Source organism: Haliotis cracherodii, unplaced genomic scaffold (genome assembly GCF_022045235.1).
Source record: "Haliotis cracherodii isolate W230 unplaced genomic scaffold, xgHalCrac1.p SCAF_10, whole genome shotgun sequence".
NCBI classification, from domain to species: domain Eukaryota; kingdom Metazoa; phylum Mollusca; class Gastropoda; order Lepetellida; family Haliotidae; genus Haliotis; species Haliotis cracherodii.
The window spans coordinates 1,450,509-1,472,500 of NW_027266265.1; the positions used below are offsets into that span (position 1 = coordinate 1,450,509).

The 21,992-nt window shown below is 41.1% G+C and overlaps 1 protein-coding gene across 1 annotated transcript; it reads left to right on the forward strand.

Annotated features, from left to right (window-relative positions):
* Window positions 1–943: 943 nt before the first annotated feature.
* On the forward strand, window positions 944–19,339 carry LOC139453954 (bactericidal permeability-increasing protein-like). The gene is made up of 15 exons (XM_071235401.1): window positions 944–1,276; window positions 4,384–4,483; window positions 5,026–5,157; window positions 6,600–6,673; window positions 6,787–6,938; window positions 7,661–7,724; window positions 8,315–8,406; window positions 9,227–9,403; window positions 9,815–9,889; window positions 10,074–10,241; window positions 10,782–10,849; window positions 11,734–11,776; window positions 12,526–12,589; window positions 18,121–18,197; window positions 19,067–19,339. The coding sequence occupies exons 1-15, from the start codon at window positions 1,174–1,176 to the stop codon at window positions 19,220–19,222; spliced, it is 1,545 nt and encodes a 514-aa protein (XP_071091502.1). The 5' UTR covers window positions 944–1,173; the 3' UTR covers window positions 19,223–19,339.
* Window positions 19,340–21,992: the final 2,653 nt, after the last annotated feature.

Here is a 21,992-nt window from a genome sequence, read left to right on the forward strand (position 1 = left end):
CCCAGAAGATCCAGTCGCTTGCCTTGGAATTTGAGAAAAGACGAGTGTGGTTTAGCGATGAGCGTTTTGCCCACATTGTGTGCGTGAATTCGACAAATTCGGTGGCGATAGTGGTATGGTGTGGGGGCCATATCGTACACCACGAGATCTGATTTGGGTGTGGTTCAGGGAAATTTGACAGCAAATCGCTACATGAATCAAATTCCTCAACCTCACCTTCTTCCAATCATTGACGGCCAGAGGGGGCTGTTTCAACAGGGCAACGCTTCACCACACACAGCTCGTGTCACGGTAGACTACCTTCATAATGCCAATATCAACGCCTTGCCCTGACCGTCGAGATCTCCAGATCTCAACCCCATCGAACACCTCTGGGATGAACTCGATCGACGTGTACGTCAACGCCCGAACATGCCGCAGACACTCCCACAACTGGCCAACGTGCTACAAGCAGAATGGCGCAGAATTCCGCAGGACAGAATTGGTACACTTATCCAGTCAGTGCTGAGGAGACGAAGAGCCTTGGCGGGACCAGGGCGGTTACACGAGTTCAGCGCTATCTTGTGGCGTTATGTGACATAACAATGAACAGTTTTCAATGTCTTTGTACCACAGCATGTGAATATCGAGCCCCAAAATTTCATATTTGTATCTATGATATTAAGATAATATATCAATTTTATTAGGTACAATAAATTTACGAAACATCTACCTGTGCGTTTCTTTTTTGATGAGTATATATAATGAAGTTTAAAACGTTGCTAGGAAACAAGGAAAGCTATTGATCTTGACGACTGCTTCAACATCAATATGTTTTGCCACAACTGCCTACACATAAAAGCGTCACAACTCACAACACCAATCACTTCATGGCGGTGTTAGGGATAGATTCAAGTTGGCATTTGATTGAATAACAGTGATACCAAGAGTAACGTCCCTTGGCTGGAATTTCCCACCATCGTCACAGGTGATCATGTGAGGCAGTGGACAGGGCCGACCGTATTTTCAGTTTCTACTTCCTGGTTGGTGCTATCAAACCACATATTACTTCCCTGTTGAGAAGCGTTGACGAGCAGTAACACGCTACGCCTCTAGCTCGGCAGTTGACGGATCGCTCTAGAAGACGTCTCACTCTCAGTGAAAGTGGTCGGTGGCAGTCGTCACAACAACAAAATGAAGATTGTTGTTATTTTTGTTGTGGTGGTGTTCGTTGCTGTTGTTGCATCTACAGCTCCGGGTTTTAAAGCAAGAATAACACAGAAAGGCCTTACTTATGGTGAGTATGACTGATGTTTGTTTTTATTTTCAATCAGTTGGATTTGCCTCGGGGGCAATATTTTTTAGGTTGAATATGAGGGCTGTGGTTACCACGGCCTTGACCTTGAAGCTGGCGAGTCTCCAGGCCACCAGGGGCCAGGCATGGTGGCTGAACTGGGCCTATCTATACATGGTTCCTGCGTGTGTTTAAGCAACATCAGTATTGAGGGGACACTGTTCATTGTGCTGTTATTGTGATTAACGTGTATCAATAAATGGCTACCACGATAGCATTAAGTGCCCTGGACGCTTATTAAAGGGCCAGTAGTCAACCATTGTAAAGCCATATCTGTAAACAATAGCTGATAACCACCTAACTTTCTGGGTCTGCTTGCCTTCTCTCTACCCCCCCACCATATCCGTGTGCTTTACATAGTATGCTGCATAACTATATATATAGACAACTGCGACAGTGTGGTGCATGCCAATCTAGCTTTACACATCAAAGCATACCTGTCAACTCGCACACGCATTTATCACCTATGTTACGCTCACACGCAAGGTTGGGAAATTCTCACGCATTCATATAAAATGTAGTCTAGATAAAAATATAATTTTTCAGAATACATGCTCTCTAAGGCAATTAAAATCATTCAAAACCAGTTTACGCAGGGGCCGCTTCACCCCCTGCGCCCCTCCCCCCACCCCCACCCACCCCACCCTACCGGGACTTATAGCCCTGGACCCATTGGCGCTTGCAGCCCCTGCACCTTGGCTTCTCATGCATTTAGACATCCAGGGGTTGACAGCTATGTCAAAGTGACAGTATCGCTAGCTCTCCATTGGATGTCACAGGCAGCATGTAGAGGATAAATGTGCAATGGAAATAGTTTTTCATGTTTTAGAATATTTTCTCAATGAAAGTTTAACATTTCATCATGTTCATGTTTATCTAAAATGAAAAAGATGAAAAACACATGAATTGACTGTAAGATGTGACGACTTAACAGAGGCACTAGGCTGGCCGCAGGGAACCCTGGGTAGGAGAGTGATTGGCTTCATACGACCAAGGCATTTACGTTGTAATCTAGGTCTTGATAAACACGCTTCTTATCTAATCAAGCTGGCAAAAAATGACTCGGCTGGCCGCAGGGAACCTTGGGAAGGAATGTGATTGGCTTCATACGACCAAGGCATTTACGTTGTAATCTAGGTTTTGATAAACACGCTTCTTATCTAATCAAGATGGCAGAAAATGACTCTAAAATGACATACACTAAATTTTAAAACTGAAGACCCCCCACCAGATGGAGGTAATGACAAACACCACAACAAAATGTCGACAGCCACAGAGAAGGAACACAAATAGCTGTAACGGTTAATTAGACCCAACGTGTCAGCCACGTGACAAGCAGTAGTGTGAAGATATGTGATGTCATCACTTCCGTAGTCACACGAGTGCTGTGTGACGGGGTCTGCCTCGCAACTGATCAGAACAATTTTTTCTTCAGCTGGACTTGACACTGCAAGACAATGCGCACAAACACGAAATAGCCATTTTCCCAAAACTTGTACCTAAGAATAGGGTGTGTGCGTTATACTCAAGAAAATATGGTGTTGTTTATAGACATAAGTAGAAGGAGCCTAGCTGTAGCATAAATTGTTTGTCACTGCAGCAGAGCTCCGGATAACTTTTTGAGCAACTGACTTTTCACTCTAGGGTTTCTATTTTAATTGGGTTATTACATTTTTCATTGGGTAACCAATATTTTTTCACTATCTATTTATCACTCTATTGGGTTTTTCCCAAAAGTATTGAACATTTTAAGAATTAAAACAAATGAAATAATGTCTTAGATGTATATAACTGTTCTAAATATATAGGCTGGACTCGGAAAGTATATAAGCTTCTAATTGTGTTTTGGAAATTAGCTCCTTCGTATGCATGCTGAAAAAACTTCATTGGGTATTTACGCGTGCTGTTTTCATACATTTGACTTTTTCATTTAATGCATGTGTTTCTGTACGCAAGTTAGTTGAAAGTAATTGGGTTTTGAATATTTTTGGGGGGTATTTTAAGCAAATTCGCTGCTTATCTGTAGCTCTGGTGCAGTATGAAATAAACTATGTTGCATTCCATCAGTTGACATATGGCAAAATGGAGTCAAGATTTCTACTGATTATGAAAGACACATGTAGCACACTGTACATTTGGCACAGATCCCCTTCCATATTTGTGTTCACACAAAGATTGCCGAGACTTCAGCATAGGGATCATGTTCCCTCTGCCAGTAACATGACATGGGCAGAGACCTGAAACATGACATGGGCAGAGACCTGAAACATGACGTGGGAGGGTATCAGAAACATGACGTGGGCTGGGACCTGAAACATGATGTGGGCGGGGACCTGAAACATGACGTTGACAGGGACCTGAAACATGACGTGGGTGTGTATCTAAAACATGATGTGCTGTGTTTGTTCATCATGTTTGTGTGTTCTGTGCTTTGGTTGAATTGTAAGTCAAGAGTCAAGAGCAAATATAACATTTTACGTCTACCATGTCAACAAACTTGAACATTTACTACCATCATCATGATAAACTTCATGAAAGTTTCATCTGAACATCTGGGGCGGTCTTTATACAAATTCTCAGAATTTTCTTAAAAATACTCTTAACTCGCTAAAAAAATTCTTTGCTAAGAGTTACAGGAAACTCATAATGACTCTGAGCGTAACGTTTAGCTGAGAGTAAAGTAAAACTCTGAGACTTACTCTTAGTTCGGACATTGGTCGTAACTAATCTGCCGCCATATTGGATACTTAAGAAAATCCTTAACTCACCAAAGTCCTCTTGAGTACTCTTAGTGCTCTTAGTGGTTTTATGAACATGATTTCAGAAAATTCTTAGATTTAAGAGAAGAGTAACTTTTGATATTTCTTAGAATTTTCTCAGACTTAAGACCACTTTAGCACTCTAAGAATTTTTCTGAATACTGCCCCTGGACTTAAATGGGCATGAACACTACGCTCAGCTCTAGAATTGTGTCTAACGAGGAGTGAAAGGTATCATCTGATGAAGTTATCCAACCAAGTATCTGAAAGATAACATTTTGATATTTTCAGCAAACAAAATGGCCATGCTGGCCTTGTCCCAGTCCATCAGGAAACTGCACATCCCAGACCAGTCCGGCAAGTCTGGCAAAGTCACCTACAGCATCACGGGGTGAGAGACAGTCAGACTTCATAGTTACCTTGGTTACAGAGACCCCATTCACACCCTGAGTGGATCCATGAAGATCCGGGGTAGAAAAGGTCTCCAGCAACCCATGCGTGCCATAAAAGGCGACTATGCTTGTCATAAGAGGCGACTAACAAGATCGGGTGGTCAGGCTCGCTGACTTGGTTGATGCATGTCATCATATCCCAATTGGGTAGATCAATGCTCATGATGTAAATCACTGGATTGACTGGTCCAGACTCGATTATTTATAGACCGCCGTCATATAGCTGGAATATTGCTGAGGGCGGCGTTAAACAACAAACCAACCAATCAAATCCTGAGTACCACCACCACTGCTACCCTTCCCTTTTTGCAGCAAATGTAACATGTATCCATTTTCACCAACAACAAGAAAATGCACAAACATCAACAACAAGAAAATGCACAAACATCAACAACAAGAAAATGCACAAACATCTTGAAATCTTTGTCTGAATCTCTGTACAAAATGTGTTTGTGTTCTGCTATTTCTGGTTTTGTTGTAGGATGACAATTCAGAGCTTCACCACCCCTGGCAGCTCCATGGCACTAAAGGAAGGGGCTGGCATCAGGTGGAGTGCAACCGGGGCGGGCTTGAGCCTGCATGGAGACTTCCACTACAAGTATAAGCAGGGATGGTAGGTGGCCGGAGTAGACACGAGTAGACATGAGTAGACATCAGTACAAGAAGGGATGGTAGGTGGCCATAGTAGACACGAGTAGACATGAGTAGACGTGAGTAGAAGCAGGGATGGTAGGTGGCAGGAGTAGACACAAGTAGACATGAGTAGAAGCAGGGATGGTAGGTGGCCAGAGTAGACATGAGTAGACATGAGTAGAAGCAGGGATGGTTGGTGGCCAGAGTAGACATGAGTAGACATGAGTAGAAGCAGGGATGGTAGGTGGCCAGAGTAGACACGAGTAGATATCAGTACAAGCAGGGATGGTAGGTGGCTTGGGTAGACATGAGTAGACATTAGTAGAAGCAGGGATAGTAGATTGACAGAGTAGACATGAGTAGACATCAGTAGAAGCAGGGACGGTAGGAGGCCAGAGTAGACATTAGTAGAAGCAGGGATGGTAGGTGGCCAGAGTAGACATGAGTAGAAGCAGGGATGGTAGATGGCCAGAGTAGACATGAGTAGACACAGGGATGGTAGATGACCAGAGTAGACATGAGTAGACGCAGGGATGGTAGATGGCCAGAGTAGACATGAGTAGAAGCAGGGATGGTAGATGACCAGAGCAGACTTGAGTAGACGTGAGTAGAAGCAGGGATGGTAGATGACCAGAGTAGATGTGAGTAGACATCAGTACAAGCAGGGATGGTAGATCACCAGAGTAAACGTGAGTAGACGTGAGTAGAAGCAGGGATGGTAGATGACCAGAGTAGACATGAGTAGATGTGTACAAGTAGGGATGGTAGATGGCCAGAGTAGACATGAGTAGATGTGAGTAGAAGCAGGGATGGTAGATGACCAGAGTAGACATGAGTAGTAGCAAGAATGGTAGATGACCAGAGTAGACATGAGTAGACATGGGTAGAAGCAGGGATGGGATAAGACCAGAGTAGACTTGAGTAGACATCAGTACAAGCAGGGATGGTAGATGACCAGAGTAGACGTGAGTAGACATGAGTAGAAGCAGGGATGGTAGGTGGCCAGAGCAGACATGAGTAGACGTGAGTAGATGTGTACAAGCAGGGATGGTCGATGGCCAGAGTAGACATGAGTAGACATGGGTAGAAGCAGGGTTGGGATAAGACCAGAGTAGACTTGAGTAGATGTGTACAAGCAGGGATGGTAGATGGCCAGAGTAGACTTGAGTAGACATGAGTACAAGCAGGAATGGTAGGTGGTCAGAGTAGACTTGAGTAGACATGAGTAGAAGCAGGGATGGAAGATGACCAGTGTAGATTTGAGTAGACATGAGTAGAAGCAGGGATGGTAGATGACCATAGTAGACTTGAGTAGACATGACTAGAAATGAGTAGACGTGAGTACAAGTCTGTATGGTAGGTGGTATATAAAAGTTGCTTGGAAGAATACTTTTCATAAACGAATATGATGTTTGGTTTCAGGATCAAAATTTCGGACCATGGCAGCTTTGATGCATCACTGAGTGGGGTCAGTTTCAGCATGACAGTGAAACTTGGTATGTTCTCAATCTTGCTCTATCTTTCATCTCATTTGGAACATTATTCCTGTGCGCTGTTCCCCTTTGTGCACGATGAAGGTGAAGGTCAATACAACTACCACTGTTTACAGGGGACGCTGCTGGAAAACCCAAGCTGGCCGGCAGTGGTTGTTCCAGCGGAATTGGGGGTGTGAAAATCAAATTCCACGGTGGCGCTTCCTGGCTCTATAATATCTTCAGTCACGTCATCGAGGGGAAGGTGAAGGGTCTTCTACAGAACCAGGTCAGTCAGAAGTGAATCAACTTGTTTGTTTGTTTGTTCGTTGCATAATGCAACACACAGCAATATTCCAGCTGTATGACGGCGATCTGTAAATAATTGAGTCTGGGCCAGACAATCCAGTGATTGATATCATGCGCATGGATCCATGCAATTGAGATATGATGACATGCACCAACCAAGTCAGTAAGCCTGACCACCCAATCCTGTTAATCGCCTCTTTTTATTGCAAGCATGGGTTGCTGAAGACCTATTCCATCCCGGATCTTTGTGGGTCTCAACTTCTTTGAATGAAGGACAATATGGCCGAGTCTCCAGGGTTCATGATGTGTCCATGTTACGTCTGTCATTGGTGAAAAGTTTAACGTGCTAGTGTGTAAACACCTTGCTTTATCTGCAGTTAGCCATCCACCTTTCTTCATGATAAGGAAGAGAATTTATGGATCAACTTCTTTATTATGAGGAACACAACGTTTCGGTGTATATACTTACTCCTTCATATGTTCACATGATATACTCCGAAACATTGTGTTCCTCATAATGGAGAAGTTGATCCATGAATTCTCTTCCTTACGTGTAACACTTCTAAATGCCTTTCAAAGACTTGAGGTTTAAGAAACTCTCACACACATTTTTTTGGTGCACCATGTAAATCAATTTGTTAACGAAGTATAAGCTTTTGGTGGTTCTTCTTATACTTCATGTTGTCTGTGTTCCTCTTGTAGATGTGTCAGCTGGTTGTTGCCGCCGTCAACACACAGGCAAATAAACAGCTGGCAAAACTCCCAAGTAAGTATGGTTGCTCTTGGAATTCTGTGCCAGCTCAGTTCCCAGTACTTGTCTCCCTTGGATATTCCCAGCCAGCATAGATCTTGTGTACCCCAATACTTGTCACCCTTGGATAGTCCCAGCCAGCATAGATCACCTGTACCCCAATACTTGTCTCCCTTGGATAGTCCCAGCCAGCATAGATCTCCTGTACCCCAATACTTGTCTCCCTTGAATATTCGCACCCAGCATAGATCCCTGGTACCCCAATACTTGTCTCCCTTGGATATTCCCAGCCAGCGTAGATCTCCTGTACCCCAATACTTGTCTCCCTTGGATATTCCCAGCCAGCGTAGATCTCCTGTACCCCAATACTTGTCTCCCTTGAATATTCGCACCCAGCATAGATCCCTGGTACCCCAATACTTGTCTCCCTTGGATATTCCCAGCCAGCGTAGATCTCCTGTACCCCAATACTTGTCTCCCTTGGATATTCCCAGCCAGCCACTACAGTGAAGTGGAATTCATTTTCCGTGGATCTGAAAATGACGGAGCAACAAGTAACAAAGCTATTACCCTGCGTACAGCTTATCTCGACCTTTTGATTCCAGTGACAGTTTTAGTGCTGAAGAAGTTCCTGCTTGACTACAGCCTCATCTCGAACCCGACCTTCGACACCAAGTTCCTGGAGACCATGTTGAAGGTAAGTTGTCTGAGGTTATCAAGTGTGCTGTTTCCAAGTCCATATCAGTATCAGTCCAGTGACAAGAAGCTTGTGTCAGCTCCTCCGATACTGATAACGTTGCAGGTTATGGTCGATAACCTGTGTGATAACAGCATGGCCAATGATGGGAAGCCTAGCTGTCAAGGTATTTGCTTGTCATCTCAAAGAATCAGGTTTGATTTGTCTGATGGTAAAGTTCATTCGTGTGTCCCAATAAGTGTATCTGGTTTGGTTTTCCGATGTCGCTCAAGTTAGGACAAATTATAGGGGGACTGAAGGTTCTCCAAGGCGTCAAGATTGAAAATTTAGTGTCCCAAAAGTATTGTGGGGGATCGGTGGGCCCAGTTTAGGGTTCAGAGTTACTTCCCTTTGACATGCCAGAATCCATGATTATGGTGTATATTCCCGGCGTGGCCGTGATTGTGTTTCTGCTTAGTCAGCGCCATACCGAGGCTTGTGGTATTCACAGGAGGGTTGTGCTGACATTATGCTCATCTGCCATGATATATTGTACAAATATTATATTGATGTTGATGGCAAAATGAAACCCTTTTAAAAAAGTAATCTCATTTAAGTAATGCTGAAGGATCTCCACTGACACGGCAAGGCCGGGGAGTGGAATGATGACGACCATAAGTAGATTTAAAACTGACTGAACTTGACTTACAGTTATTGACTTACAAAACATTTCCTACAGTTTGGAGGCAATTTGATATCTTTCGTACAATGCACAGTCCTAACGACATGACACAAGATGTCACATGGTCTGTCCACCATTGTGCTCACTGTCTGTCTTCAGGGAGAGGTGTTCTGGAACGGAGCGAGGAAGGAGTGTCCGTTCAGCCCTGCCCCCCTGCCGACCACACCCGATACCTCCCACATGCTGTACCTGTGGGTGTCGGACTACATGGGGAACTCCCTCGCCTACTCCGGCTTCCAGCACGGCTTCCTGCAGTACAACCTGACTGCCAAGGATGTGAGTAGCACTCGGGTTGCCCTTCCAATGTTTCTTTTTTTCTGTCTTTTGTTTGTTTGTTTCTTTTTGTTTGTTTGTTTCTTTTTTTCTTTTTGTTTGTTTGTTTTCTTGTTTTGTTCTTTTTGTTAGTTTGATTCTTTCTTTCTTTTTCTTTATGTTTATTTGTTTTTGATAGTTTCTTTCTTTTTGTTTGTTTGTTTCTTTTTTTTCTTTTTTTATCTTTGTTTTTAGTTGTTTCTTTTTTTCTTTTTGTTTGTTTGTGTTCTTGTTTTGTTCTTTGTTTGTTTGATTCTTTTTTTCTTTTTCTTTGTGTTTATTTGTTTTTGATAGTTTCTTTCTTTTTGTTTGTTTGTTTGTTTTTTGTTTGGCATTGATTTTTCATACATACATATTTAATGTATTCTGTTTCAGCTCCCACCTGGCAACAGGTCCATCCTCAACACAACATGTAGCAACTTCAAGTGCGTTGGCTCCTTCATCCCACAGGTAACTGCAGCTGTTTGTCGTGGTTCTCAGAAAATACAATCCCATCTCTTCAATACAAATCACAATAGGGTGTGGTTTCTCCCAATATTACCACTAGTGGTGTTAGAATGACTTTGAACTGGCTAGGGCAGCCAATTTGCCAATTTGTCCGACCCTCTGTGACATGTAACACTGTCTGTAACAGATCGGCAAGAAGTACCCCAACAGCCAGGTGCTGATGAGGATGCATGCCACAGCCCCTCCCAACGTCACCATCTCTGGGGGCCTCATCAACATGAACTTCGCTGGCAATGTTGACCTCTACGCCAAGACAGCCGGTGGAAAGACCCCCTTCCTGCTCACCATCACCGTTGTGAGTACCCCCAGTGTGTCATCCCACTACACTATCTACATGGTTCGGTCTCTCAGTGTTAGTTTCTTGTTTAATGCTGCATTCCACAATAAATGAAGACGGCCTGCAAACTATCAAGTCTGGACAAACCAGACTTGGCACATAGATAGGTCAGGTGGAGAACTGGTGCCTTTTAGTGATTATTTAGTGGTTTTTGAGAGAAAAAAATCTAGTTTCCATGGCAAAAACTTAGACTCAGGACTTAAATGTGCTTGTTTTTTCACCACACAAGGCACGTAGATAGGTCTAGTGGTGAACTGGAGCTTCTCAAGCAGCTTGGGGTGCATATTCCCAGGGAGCTGAGATTTGACGAGGTTTACAATGAAGATCCACCATGGTCTAAGGACATTTGAGAAGTTGTAAACTGGAGAGTGCACTATACAAATTCATAATTGTATTGTTTAGTGGTTCCAATCAGTCAGCAAACTAGTCTGGTTTGATGCCTCGATGTTGATAAGACACAACTGATAATAACTTCACAGTCCTTGTTGTTCTGTGCAGGTGCTTGATGCCAAGGTCAACGCCAGCATCGTCAAGCAGCTGGTGAAGGGCACGATCACCAGTACAAAGTAGGTCACCAGAGTCCAACGTCAGTCTGCAGACACACGCAACCATTACCATTTGGCAAATAGACACAGACACAGACACAGAAAATGAAATACTGAAGCTTAAGAAAAGTCATGGGGAGCACTTTGGAGTTTTGTGTCACTCAGTAACAAGAGAATGTACCGTTGAAGTAACATCTGTAATACTGTATTCGACGTAATAAGTGCCCAGGGCGCTCTCAAAATGAGAAATAGGGGACTCTTATTAGAATATTATTTTGGTGAAAAAAAGAGAGTTTAATGATAAATTTCGTGGTTTATGCTGACAGCCTGAACTGTTCATATACAAGAGATACATTTTTCCAGAATTTAATTACCCATAATTAAGGGTGCATATAACACACGAGTACGTATTATACGCGAATAAATAAGTGTTGTGTACATTGATCAATCGGAAGGGGTGCTTTTTGGTATTGTTCACTAGCTAATATATTAGCAAATATCGCCGTGGGCGCTTATTAGAGCAGGGCGCTTATTACGTCGAATATGGTAAGTGTTGAAATAGTATATCAAGTCTATGCCAATGGGATATTGTGAACAAGTACAATTTGTATAACTATGTTCCATTAATTATCCAAATTGTCCCAAACCTGTCATACCATTTAAATCTGTTCCTTGTCCATTCCTGGTCAGTGCTTCCCACGTCTACTTGATAACATCACTCGATGGGAGCAGCATCTAGGCACTAGCCACTCACCCATAGTAAACTGCCGCCCTTACCATACCCGTTATTTCACCATTTTTACCTATATCCATTTTTAAAGTTAATAAACATGATGTCAACAAAGTATATATATGTGGGTTTGTGGTGTTCATGTGTTCATTGTTGTGAGTTTTTTCATCAACAGCCTCAAACTGGATGTGAAGAATTCTACAGTTGGCACAGTGTCGGTAAGTGGGTCAAGTCACTCCTTCAAGTGAGTCTCCATGTTGGAATACTTGTGTTTCTTTCAGATGTATGGAAGGCACAGAGTAATGCCAGTCAATAAGTATGTATTGTTATAAATGAAGTCTTTAGTTCTGACTGTGTTCAGCTTGTTAGCAGAATTAACAAATGCTGGCATTGAAGTTTCTACTGAAGTTTTATCATCTTAGAATCAAGTTTCTGTCTCATCCAGATTATGTTAACTGATAAAAAAACAGTTCATGACAGAATTGTTTCTTGTTTAATGCCCCAATCAGCTATATTTGAGCTGTGTCACGGCAGCCTGTAAATAGTCCAGTCTGGACCAGACAATCCAGTGATGATATTGTGAGCAACAATTCATGTGGTATGGGGTACAGTGACACGCAATCAGCCAAGCCATAGAGCCAGATCACCCCATCCATGGCCACCTCTTACGACAACCATCGGCTGCTAGGGACGTGTTATAAACATATTTGATAAAATACTCCTGCATTGCTGTTTCTGTAGAAAAGTCTGTAATATAGACAAGCAGATGTTGCTTGTAATGATTATCTCAGCCTTAGTAGGGGTTGCTTAATACGTTGAATATGGAAAACAAGATACTGTATGCCAACTAGGTGCATACTTGAGCTGTTTCAAACACTTCCTCTATATCAGAAGGAATTTAGAATCTGTTGCTAAATATTGTCTGGCAAGTATTTATATTTTCATTGGGCATCTATTTCTGTTGCAGACCACGGCTCTCCAGTTGGTGATGAACGGAGCTCTCAAGCTGTTCATTCTTCCACAGCTTAATGGTACGTCTTGCAACAGTTCTACATTATCACCTCCATATTGCAACATCTGAGTGAAATTCATGTACAAAGCTGAACTCAAACAAACACCTTCATTTACACCATGGCTTGAGGTGCAGTAGGAGAAGCACACATGCTGTGTAACCTGTGTAGTGTAACCTGTGTAGTGTAACAGAGTGTAGTGTAACCTCTGTAATGTAACACAGTGTAGTGTAACCTGTGTAGTGTAACCTGTGTAGTGTAACACAGTGTAGTGTAACCTCTGTAATGTAACACAGTGTAGTGTAACACAGTGTAGTGTAACCTGTGTAGTGTAACCTGTGTAGTGTAACACAGTGTAGTGTAACACAGTGTAGTGTAACACAGTGTAGTGTAACCTGTGTAGTGTAACACAGTGTAGTGTAACACAGTGTAGTGTAACACAGTGTAGTGTAACACAGTGTAGTGTAACCTGTGTAGTGTAACACAGTGTAGTGTAACCTGTGTAGTGTAACCTGTGTATTGTAACACAGTGTAGTGTAACACAGTGTAGTGTAACCTGTGTAGTGTAACCTGTGTAGTGTAACACAGTGTAGTGTAACACAGTGTAGTGTAACACAGTGTAGTGTAACCTGTGTAGTGTAACACAGTGTAGTGTAACACAGTGTAGTGTAACCTTTGTAGTGTAACACAGTGTAGTGTAACCTGTGTAGTGTAACCTGTGCAGTGTAACACAGTATAGTGTAACACAGTGTAGTGTAACACAGTGTAGTGTAACACAGTGTAGTGTAACACAGTATAGTGTAACCTGTGCAGTGTAACACAGTATAGTGTAACACAGTATAGTGTAACACAGTGTAGTGTAACCTGTGTAGTGTAACCTGTGTATTGTAACACAGTGTAGTGTAACACAGTGTAGTGTAACCTGTGTAGTGTAACCTGTGTAGTGTAACACAGTGTAGTGTAACACAGTGTAGTGTAACACAGTGTAGTGTAACCTGTGTAGTGTAACACAGTGTAGTGTAACACAGTGTAGTGTAACCTTTGTAGTGTAACACAGTGTAGTGTAACCTGTGTAGTGTAACCTGTGCAGTGTAACACAGTATAGTGTAACACAGTGTAGTGTAACACAGTGTAGTGTAACACAGTGTAGTGTAACACAGTATAGTGTAACCTGTGCAGTGTAACACAGTATAGTGTAACACAGTATAGTGTAACACAGTGTAGTGTAACCTGTGTAGTGTAACACAGTATAGTGTAACCTGTGCAGTGTAACACAGTGTAGTGTAACACAGTGTAGTGTAACACAGTGTAGTGTAACACAGTGTAGTGTAACACAGTGTAGTGTAACCTGTGTAGTGTAACACAGTGTAGTGTAACCTGTGTAGTGTAACCTGTGTAGTGTAACACAGTGTAGTGTAACCTGTGTAGTGTAACACAGTGTAGTGTAACCTGTGTAGTGTAACACAGTGTAGTGTAACCTGTGTAGTGTAACCTGTGTAGTGTAACACAGTGTAGTGTAACCTGTGTAGTGTAACACAGTGTAGTGTAACACAGTGTAGTGTAACCTGTGTAGTGTAACCTGTGTATTGTAACACAGTGTAGTGTAACACAGTGTAGTGTAACCTGTGTAGTGTAACCTGTGTAGTGTAACACAGTGTAGTGTAACACAGTGTAGTGTAACACAGTGTAGTGTAACCTGTGTAGTGTAACACAGTGTAGTGTAACACAGTGTAGTGTAACCTGTGTAGTGTAACACAGTGTAGTGTAACAAAGTGTAGTGTAACACAGTGTAGTGTAACACAGTGTAGTGTAACCTGTGTAGTGTAACACAGTGTATTGTAACACAGTGTAGTGTAACCTGTGTAGTGTAACCTGTGTAGTGTAACACAGTGTAGTGTAACACAGTGTAGTGTAACACAGTGTAGTGTAACACAGTGTAGTGTAACCTGTGTAGTGTAACCTGTGTAGTGTAACACAGTGTATTGTAACACAGTGTAGTGTAACCTGTGTAGTGTAACACAGTGTAGTGTAACACAGTGTAGTGTAACCTGTGTAGTGTAACCTGTGTAGTGTAACACAGTGTAGTGTAACACAGTGTAGTGTAACCTCTGTAGTGTAACACAGTGTAGTGTAACACAGTGTAGTGTAACCTGTGTAGTGTAACCTGTGTAGTGTAACCTGTGTAGTGTAACACAGTGTAGTGTAACCTGTGTAGTGTAACCTTTGTAGTGTAACCTGTGTAGTGTAACCTGTGTAGTGTAACACAGTGTAGTGTAACCTGTGTAGTGTAACACAGTGTAGTGTAACCTGTGTAGTGTAACCTGTGTAGTGTAACACAGTGTAGTGTAACAAAGTGTAGTGTAACACAGTGTAGTGTAACACAGTGTAGTGTAACCTGTGTAGTGTAACACAGTGTAGTGTAACACAGTGTAGTGTAACACAGTGTAGTGTAACCTGTGTAGTGTAACCTGTGTTGTGTAACACAGTGTAGTGTAACACAGTGTAGTGTAACCTTTGTAGTGTAACACAGTGTAGTGTAACACAGTGTAGTGTAACCTGTGTAGTGTAACCTGTGTAGTGTAACACAGTGTAGTGTAACACAGTGTAGTGTAACCTGTGTAGTGTAACCTGTGTAGTGTAACCTGTGTAGTGTAACGCAGTGTAGTGTAACACAGTGTAGTGTAACACAGTGTAGTGTAACCTGTGTAATGTAACACAGTGTAGTGTAACACAGTGTAGTGTAACACAGTGTAGTGTAACCTGTGTAGTGTAACCTGTGTAGTGTAACACAGTGTAGTGTAACACAGTGTAGTGTAAACTGTGTAGTGTAACCTGTGTAGTGTAACACAGTGTAGTGTAACACAGTGTAGTGTAACCTGTGTAGTGTAACACAGTGTAGTGTAACACAGTGTAGTGTAACCTGTGTAGTGTAACACAGTGTAGTGTAACACAGTGTAGTGTAACACAGTGTAGTGTAACACAGTGTAGTGTAACCTGTATAGTGTAACCTGTGTAGTGTAACACAGTGTAGTGTAACACAGAGTAGTGTAACACAGTGTAGTGTAACCTGTGTAGTGTAACACAGTGTAGTGTAACACAGTGTAGTGTAACACAGTGTAGTGTAACCTGTGTAGTGTAACACAGTGTAGTGTAACCTGTGTAGTGTAACACAGTGTAGTGTAACACAGTGTAGTGTAACCTGTGTAGTGTAACACAGTGTAGTGTAACCTGTGTAGTGTAACACAGTGTAGTGTAACACAGTGTAGTGTAACCTGTGTAGTGTAACACAGTGTAGTGTAACACAGTGTAGTGTAACACAGTGTAGTGTAACACAGTGTAGTGTAACCTGTGTAGTGTAACACAGTGTAGTGTAACACAGTGTAGTGTAACACAGTGTAGTGTAACACAGTGTAGTGTAACCTGTGTAGTGTAACCTGTGTAGTGTAACACAGTGTAGTGTAACCTGTGTAGTGTAACACAGTGTAGTGTAACCTGTGCAGTGTAACACAGTTTAGTGTAACACAGTGTAGTGTAACACAGTGTAGTGTAACCTGTGTAGTGTAACCTGTGTAGTGTAACACAGTGTAGTGTAACACAGTGTAGTGTAACACAGTGTAGTGTAACCTGTGTAGTGTAACACAGTGTAGTGGAACCTGTGTAGTGTAACAGAGTGTAGCATAACCTGTGTAGTGTAACCTGTGTAGTGTAACACAGTGTAGGATAAGTTCTGTCATTCCAGTGATGGAGAGGTTTCCTCGGCCTACTTTAATGTTTTATTAGTTGAGGCCACACTTTTTTTAATTTTATGTTTCACGGATATATTTCAGCTGTTTATCACAAGATCAGTTGAAATATAGGTTAAAATATATAGCTGTGTCATTTATTTATTTATTTATTTATTTATTATTTATTTATTTATTTATTTATTTATTTATTTATTTATTTATTTATTTATTTATTTATTTGTTTATTTGTTTATTTATATGTAAGTCATTCTGTAGCGGGCTTCTTGAATCACTGATAGTGATGTAAACATAGATTTATATGTATATCATATTATGATGTATAAGAGGGTCTAAATTACTACCAGGAGACATAATAAAAATAAATCTTTTTATTTTTAATTTATTTCTTTTCCCGCTGCTTTTAAGTAGGGGCGACATGCCCGTGAATAAAAAAAATAAAAAATGTGTGGCCTAACTGGGAATTAATAATGAATTGGTTTGAAAGATTAGTTCTCCAAGTGTATGTGTGTTTTGAAGAAACCACTTGTCAGAAGGTATGACAGCATAAATGTTGATACAATCTTAGCTTGTTGTTTGACACTGCCCTCGGCAATATTCCCGATTTATGCCAGTGACTGGACAATCCAGTGATCGATATTGTGAGCAACAATCCACATCAAAGGGGTATGATGACATGCAATCAAGTCATCAAGTCTTTGATCCTGACCCCATGTTGTACAATGTATTGTATTGTGAAGATCTGGGGTAAAATAGGTGTTCAGCAACCCATGCTTGCCATGCAAACGGGTTTGGGTGGTCAGGCTGGCTGACATGGTTGATGCATGTCATCATTTCCCAAGTGTGTGGATCGATGATCATGATCAATGTATTGTTGTATGTTGTACAATGTATTGTATGTTGTACAATGTATTGTATGTTGTACAATGTATTGTGTGTTGTACAGTATTTTGTTGTACAATGTATTGTTGTATGTTGTACAATGTATTATATGTTTTACAATGTATTGTATGTTGTACAATGTATTGTATGTTGTACAATGTATTGTATGTTGTACAATGTATTGTGTGTTGTACATTATTTTGTTGTACAATGTATTGTTGTATGTTGTACAATGTATTATATGTTTTACAATGTATTGTATGTTGTACAATGTATTGTATGTTGTACAATGTATTGTATGTTGTACAATGTATTGTGTGTTGTACATTATTTTGTTGTACAATGCATTGTTGTATGTTGTACAATGCATTGTTGTATGTTGTACAATGCATTGTTGTATGTTGTACAATGTATTGTATGTTGTACAATGTATTGTATGTCGTACAATGTATTGTATGTTGTACAATGTATTGTTTTATGTTATACAATATATTGTTTAATGTTATACAATATATTGTTCTTTGTTGTACAATGTATTGTTGTATGTTGTACAATGTATTGTTGCTTGTTGTACAATATATTGTTGTATGTTGTACAATGTATTGTATGTTGTACAATGTATTGTTGTATGTTGTACAATATATTGTTGTATGTTGTACAATATATTGTTCTTTGTTGTACAATGTATTGTTGTATGTTGTACAATGTATTGTTGTATGTTGTACAATATATTGTTGTATGTTGTACAATGTATTGTTGTATGTTGTACTATATATATTGTTGCATGTTATACAATATATTGTTCTTTGTTGTACAATGTATTGTTGTATGTTGTACAATGTATTGTTGTATGTTGTACTATATATATTGTTGCATGTTATACAATATATTGTTCTGTGTTGTACAATGTAGTGCTGTATGTTGTAGCCCAGGGACAGAAGGGACTGGTTCTGCCTGTGACGGACAACATCCACTTCCAAAACGCTCAACTGTCCCTTCTCAAGGTTGGTACCATCAGGTCACTTAGTAATGAGTAACATGGATGCATCTTCCACATACCTTGATGTTATACCAGCATCCCATTTACATCTGACGGTGCCAAATGTCCAATACTCGACTGTATTACCCTGCTGTGTCTGCTGATATCGGCCATCAACAAGGCGTGGTTATAGTGCTTATCACGCCAAACTGTCAGGCTGGGTTAAACCATCTTCTCTAGGCAACGGAGTTAAAAGTCCAGTTTCCACCCTTGCTGAACTAGACTGGAATTTCCAGGCTCAAGTTTGTCCGATATGGCTTAAATATTGCCGATGTAACGTAAAGCACTCTCACTCACTCACTCACTCACTCACTCACTCACTCACTCACTCACTCTTATCATGCAAAGTGCATCAATCATTTGAGCACCTTGACCAAAAACATGAAAAGATTTAAAAATATCTGGCGACGCCCAGTTGACGATACACATGGTTTGCAATTCCTGCAGTCAACTGTAATCTACATGTTGAATTCCATGTTATTTACGAACCGGATGTCTAGTTCATAACTCCATTTTGATTGGACTATGCCTAGACTCCAGCTGAAATGTAACTTCGGAATTGCAGCCTAGTTCGGCAAGAGTGGAAACTGGACTTTAATAGTCAGTTCACTCCCTTGCCTCGGGAAGATGGAGTTTAAAAAAGAGAAGTCGTCTAACATCAGTGATAGTTGACCAGATAATGCATCATTAGAGGAGTAACTAGATTGAAAAAGTATCGACACCTTCTTTAATCTTGAGAAACAAATACCTCTGTCTTTTCAAGAATTTACTTCTTTTTTCTTCTCCATATCCTCTCTAAATATGAAGAAGTGTAACTCTGGCAACTGTTTTCAGGGAGCACTCCTCATCTCCACCGACCTGTCCTACTCTCCCAGCACTGACGAGGATGACCTTCAACCTGACAAGGCAACTCTCCCTGACACACGCCGCGACCGTGCAATGTCATTCCATGTCGTGGGTCAGAAACAGCCAGATTTCAACCAGATCTAACTTGTCCGACATCGAAACTCACTCATCTCATTATTCCAGATGGACCATACACTACATATTTTTCATAAAGAAAAAGTGAACAGTTTTATGATTGGGCTTGAAAAAAATAATCTTTAAATATAACATTGTAGTTGCAGTAGGAGGCTAGACAACTGCAAACTACAACGAAATGATGCTTGAAATCAACAGCTATGTTCTGATATTCTCTCCATTTGAAATGTAAACACAGTCGGCAATGACGATGGTTCCTGTCCTCCACAAGACAGTAGGAACACGTCAGTTAGGACAGGTCCTGTTTGGGGCTCATGGCCACTGCCAGCCTGTGTGGTGAAACCTGGCAGCTACGAACCATTTGTATTTTAATTACTGAAACTGTTTTGTAGTGAAGCTTGAAATTAGGTTACTGACATGATGGCAACTACGGGCTTCACACAATGTCATCTTTAAAGTCTTAGTCTGACCATTACTGAGGACTGCAGTCACGTTTCATCCTGCGCATCTGTCCTTTTTCTTGCCCTTGTTTGTAGGGGAAAAATTAAGTGTTCATCCCCCATTACTTTAGTCTTCAACAAAAAAAAAGCATCCTACCTTCTCCTGACTTTGGAGATAAATGAGCCCAAGTGACAGTTTGTTCATGCAGCCTTATTATAACACAGGTACCCTCTGTTGACGATCTGTGCCTTCAGGTAACCTTACCATAGCACCTCTCAAATAATCACATTCCACTGTTTTCATGTTATTCACCCTATAGCAATATTTGGGCCTCGTCTGTGTTGACTTATTTGCCCCAAGTGTTGATATTTTCCTGCTTTGTGTCCTATCTTCTGCCCTCCTTGTATGTCAGTGTATCCTCGACAGTCCAGGGCAATATATCTTCATTGTTTTTGAGTGAGTGAGTTAAAACTTTGGCTTCGCTTCGGCAGTATCCTTGCCTTATAGTGACAGCTTAATTTTGAACCCGATTCAAACGACATGTTGCTAAATATAGCAATCAGATCAAATTACACTAATGAGCGATGGGGATGCGACTTCAAACCAAGTTTTGGTAGCTAACGGTCCAGGGTACTTTTTATGATGGAATGAGTTATTATACCCTGGATTACTGAGGATGTGTTTTTGGGTAGGTGTGTGGTATCTGAATCTATGTATGGGATCTGGTTTTAGGTGTAGATGCTCTCATGTTCCAAGGGGAGATAGAATCTTACAAACTTGTGATGTGAACTTTAGTGAGGATGAATTTCACTTTTGATATACCTTTATATGTCTGCGATGCTATGGGAATGTAAGTGAGATGTATTTTCCCTATCAGTGTTAACCTGAATAATTGTTAATTAAATGTTTGAAAGTAATTATATTTAACAAAACCTTGCTATGTACCTCTGGGGCACAGTTGTAGTAAGAAGCAGTTTGTGGCAATATTCAGCTTGATCAAGTCTCTGAGTGGCATTTAGAAGTGATACACATTAGGGACAGAATGTATTGAGAGCCTCTGAGTATATCTTACCCTGTGTTGGTGTGAGGTGGGGAGAATAGAGTCTCTGAGTATATCTTACCCTGTGTTGGTGTGAGGTGGGGAGAGTAGAGTCTCTGAGTATATCTTACCCTCTGTTGGTGTGAGGTAGGGAGAGTAGAGTCTCTGAGTATATCTTACCCTCTGTTGGTGTGAGGTGGGGAGAGTAGAGTCTCTGAGTATATCTTACCCTCTGTTGGTGTGAGGTAGGGAGAGTAGAGTCTCTGAGTATATCTTACCCTCTGTTGGTGTGAGGTAAGGAGAGTAGAGTCTCTGAGTATATCTTACCCTCTGTTGGTGTAAGGTAGGGAGAGTGGAGTCTCTGAGTATATATTATCCTGTGTTGGTGTGACATTTTTTTAGATGTTTTGCTTGTGAAGTGGGTTTTGGGTTGGTTTTAGTCTAAGGCTTGATATTGTTTGGCATCAGATATTTTCATTCCTTTACAGCTCTATAGCACAAGTAATCCCATTCCATACTGGTTTTATCCTGATGTTCTTAGTGGTTCTTCTTGCTTATGTTGACCTCACATTTGATGTCACATTTTTCTGTTGATTTTGACAGATTGATAGAAGATGTAAAGAAGTGTTTAGTTTTTGATTGGGTCAACTCTTTGTATGGTTTTAATCCTGGAGAAAAAGCCTGAGACAGACATGTCTTGTGGTCTGTGTGACACAAGCAGGTGTGATTCTATTCATTACCAATAGAAAGTGACAGAAATGTGTTCATCGTAGATCTCATGTCACCCAGGCTCACATTTGGAATGATTTGTTCCCAATGTTTATGAAGTTTCCTGGGAATAGTATTTAGTCAATCCAAAGGTCAAGGAAAACTATTCCTGAGAATCATGTTTGATGTGATAACACTGATGATGGTATCAATGTGGGTAAGGGAGTTAACTGACTATAAAATATAAGAGTCAAGTTTCAACCCTTGCCAAACTAGGCTGGTATCAGGGAGTTATATTTTGCCTGGACTAACGAGTCTATGCATAGGTCAATCAAAATTCCAGCCTAGTTCGGCAAGTGTGGACACTGGACTTTGACTGTCAGTTAAGTCCTAGGGAAGATGTAACGTGTCATTAATTGTTCATGTCTCTGCATATGTCTGGCTGTTTGAAACTACATCTATGCAATATATATATGTCTTATGCATATGTCTTTCATTGACTCAAAGTATTTTGATAATAAAGTGTGTGCTTGTGTGTCACATTGTTTGAGTACTATCTAGGAATATGCTGAGGGCATGGGTGGCCCAGTC

What these genes read in the sequence shown, in the direction of transcription:
- LOC139453954 (XM_071235401.1), top strand. Translation starts at nt 1,174, where the DNA reads ATGAAGATTGTTGTTATTTTTGTTGTGGTGGTGTTCGTTGCTGTTGTT. An exon ending in TTGGCTCCTTCATCCCACAG is followed by an intron (nt 9,890 to 10,073) that starts GTAACTGCAGCT and finishes TGTCTGTAACAG; the next exon opens with ATCGGCAAGAAGTACCCCAA. An exon ending in GGCACGATCACCAGTACAAA is followed by an intron (nt 10,850 to 11,733) that starts GTAGGTCACCAG and finishes TTTCATCAACAG; the next exon opens with CCTCAAACTGGATGTGAAGA.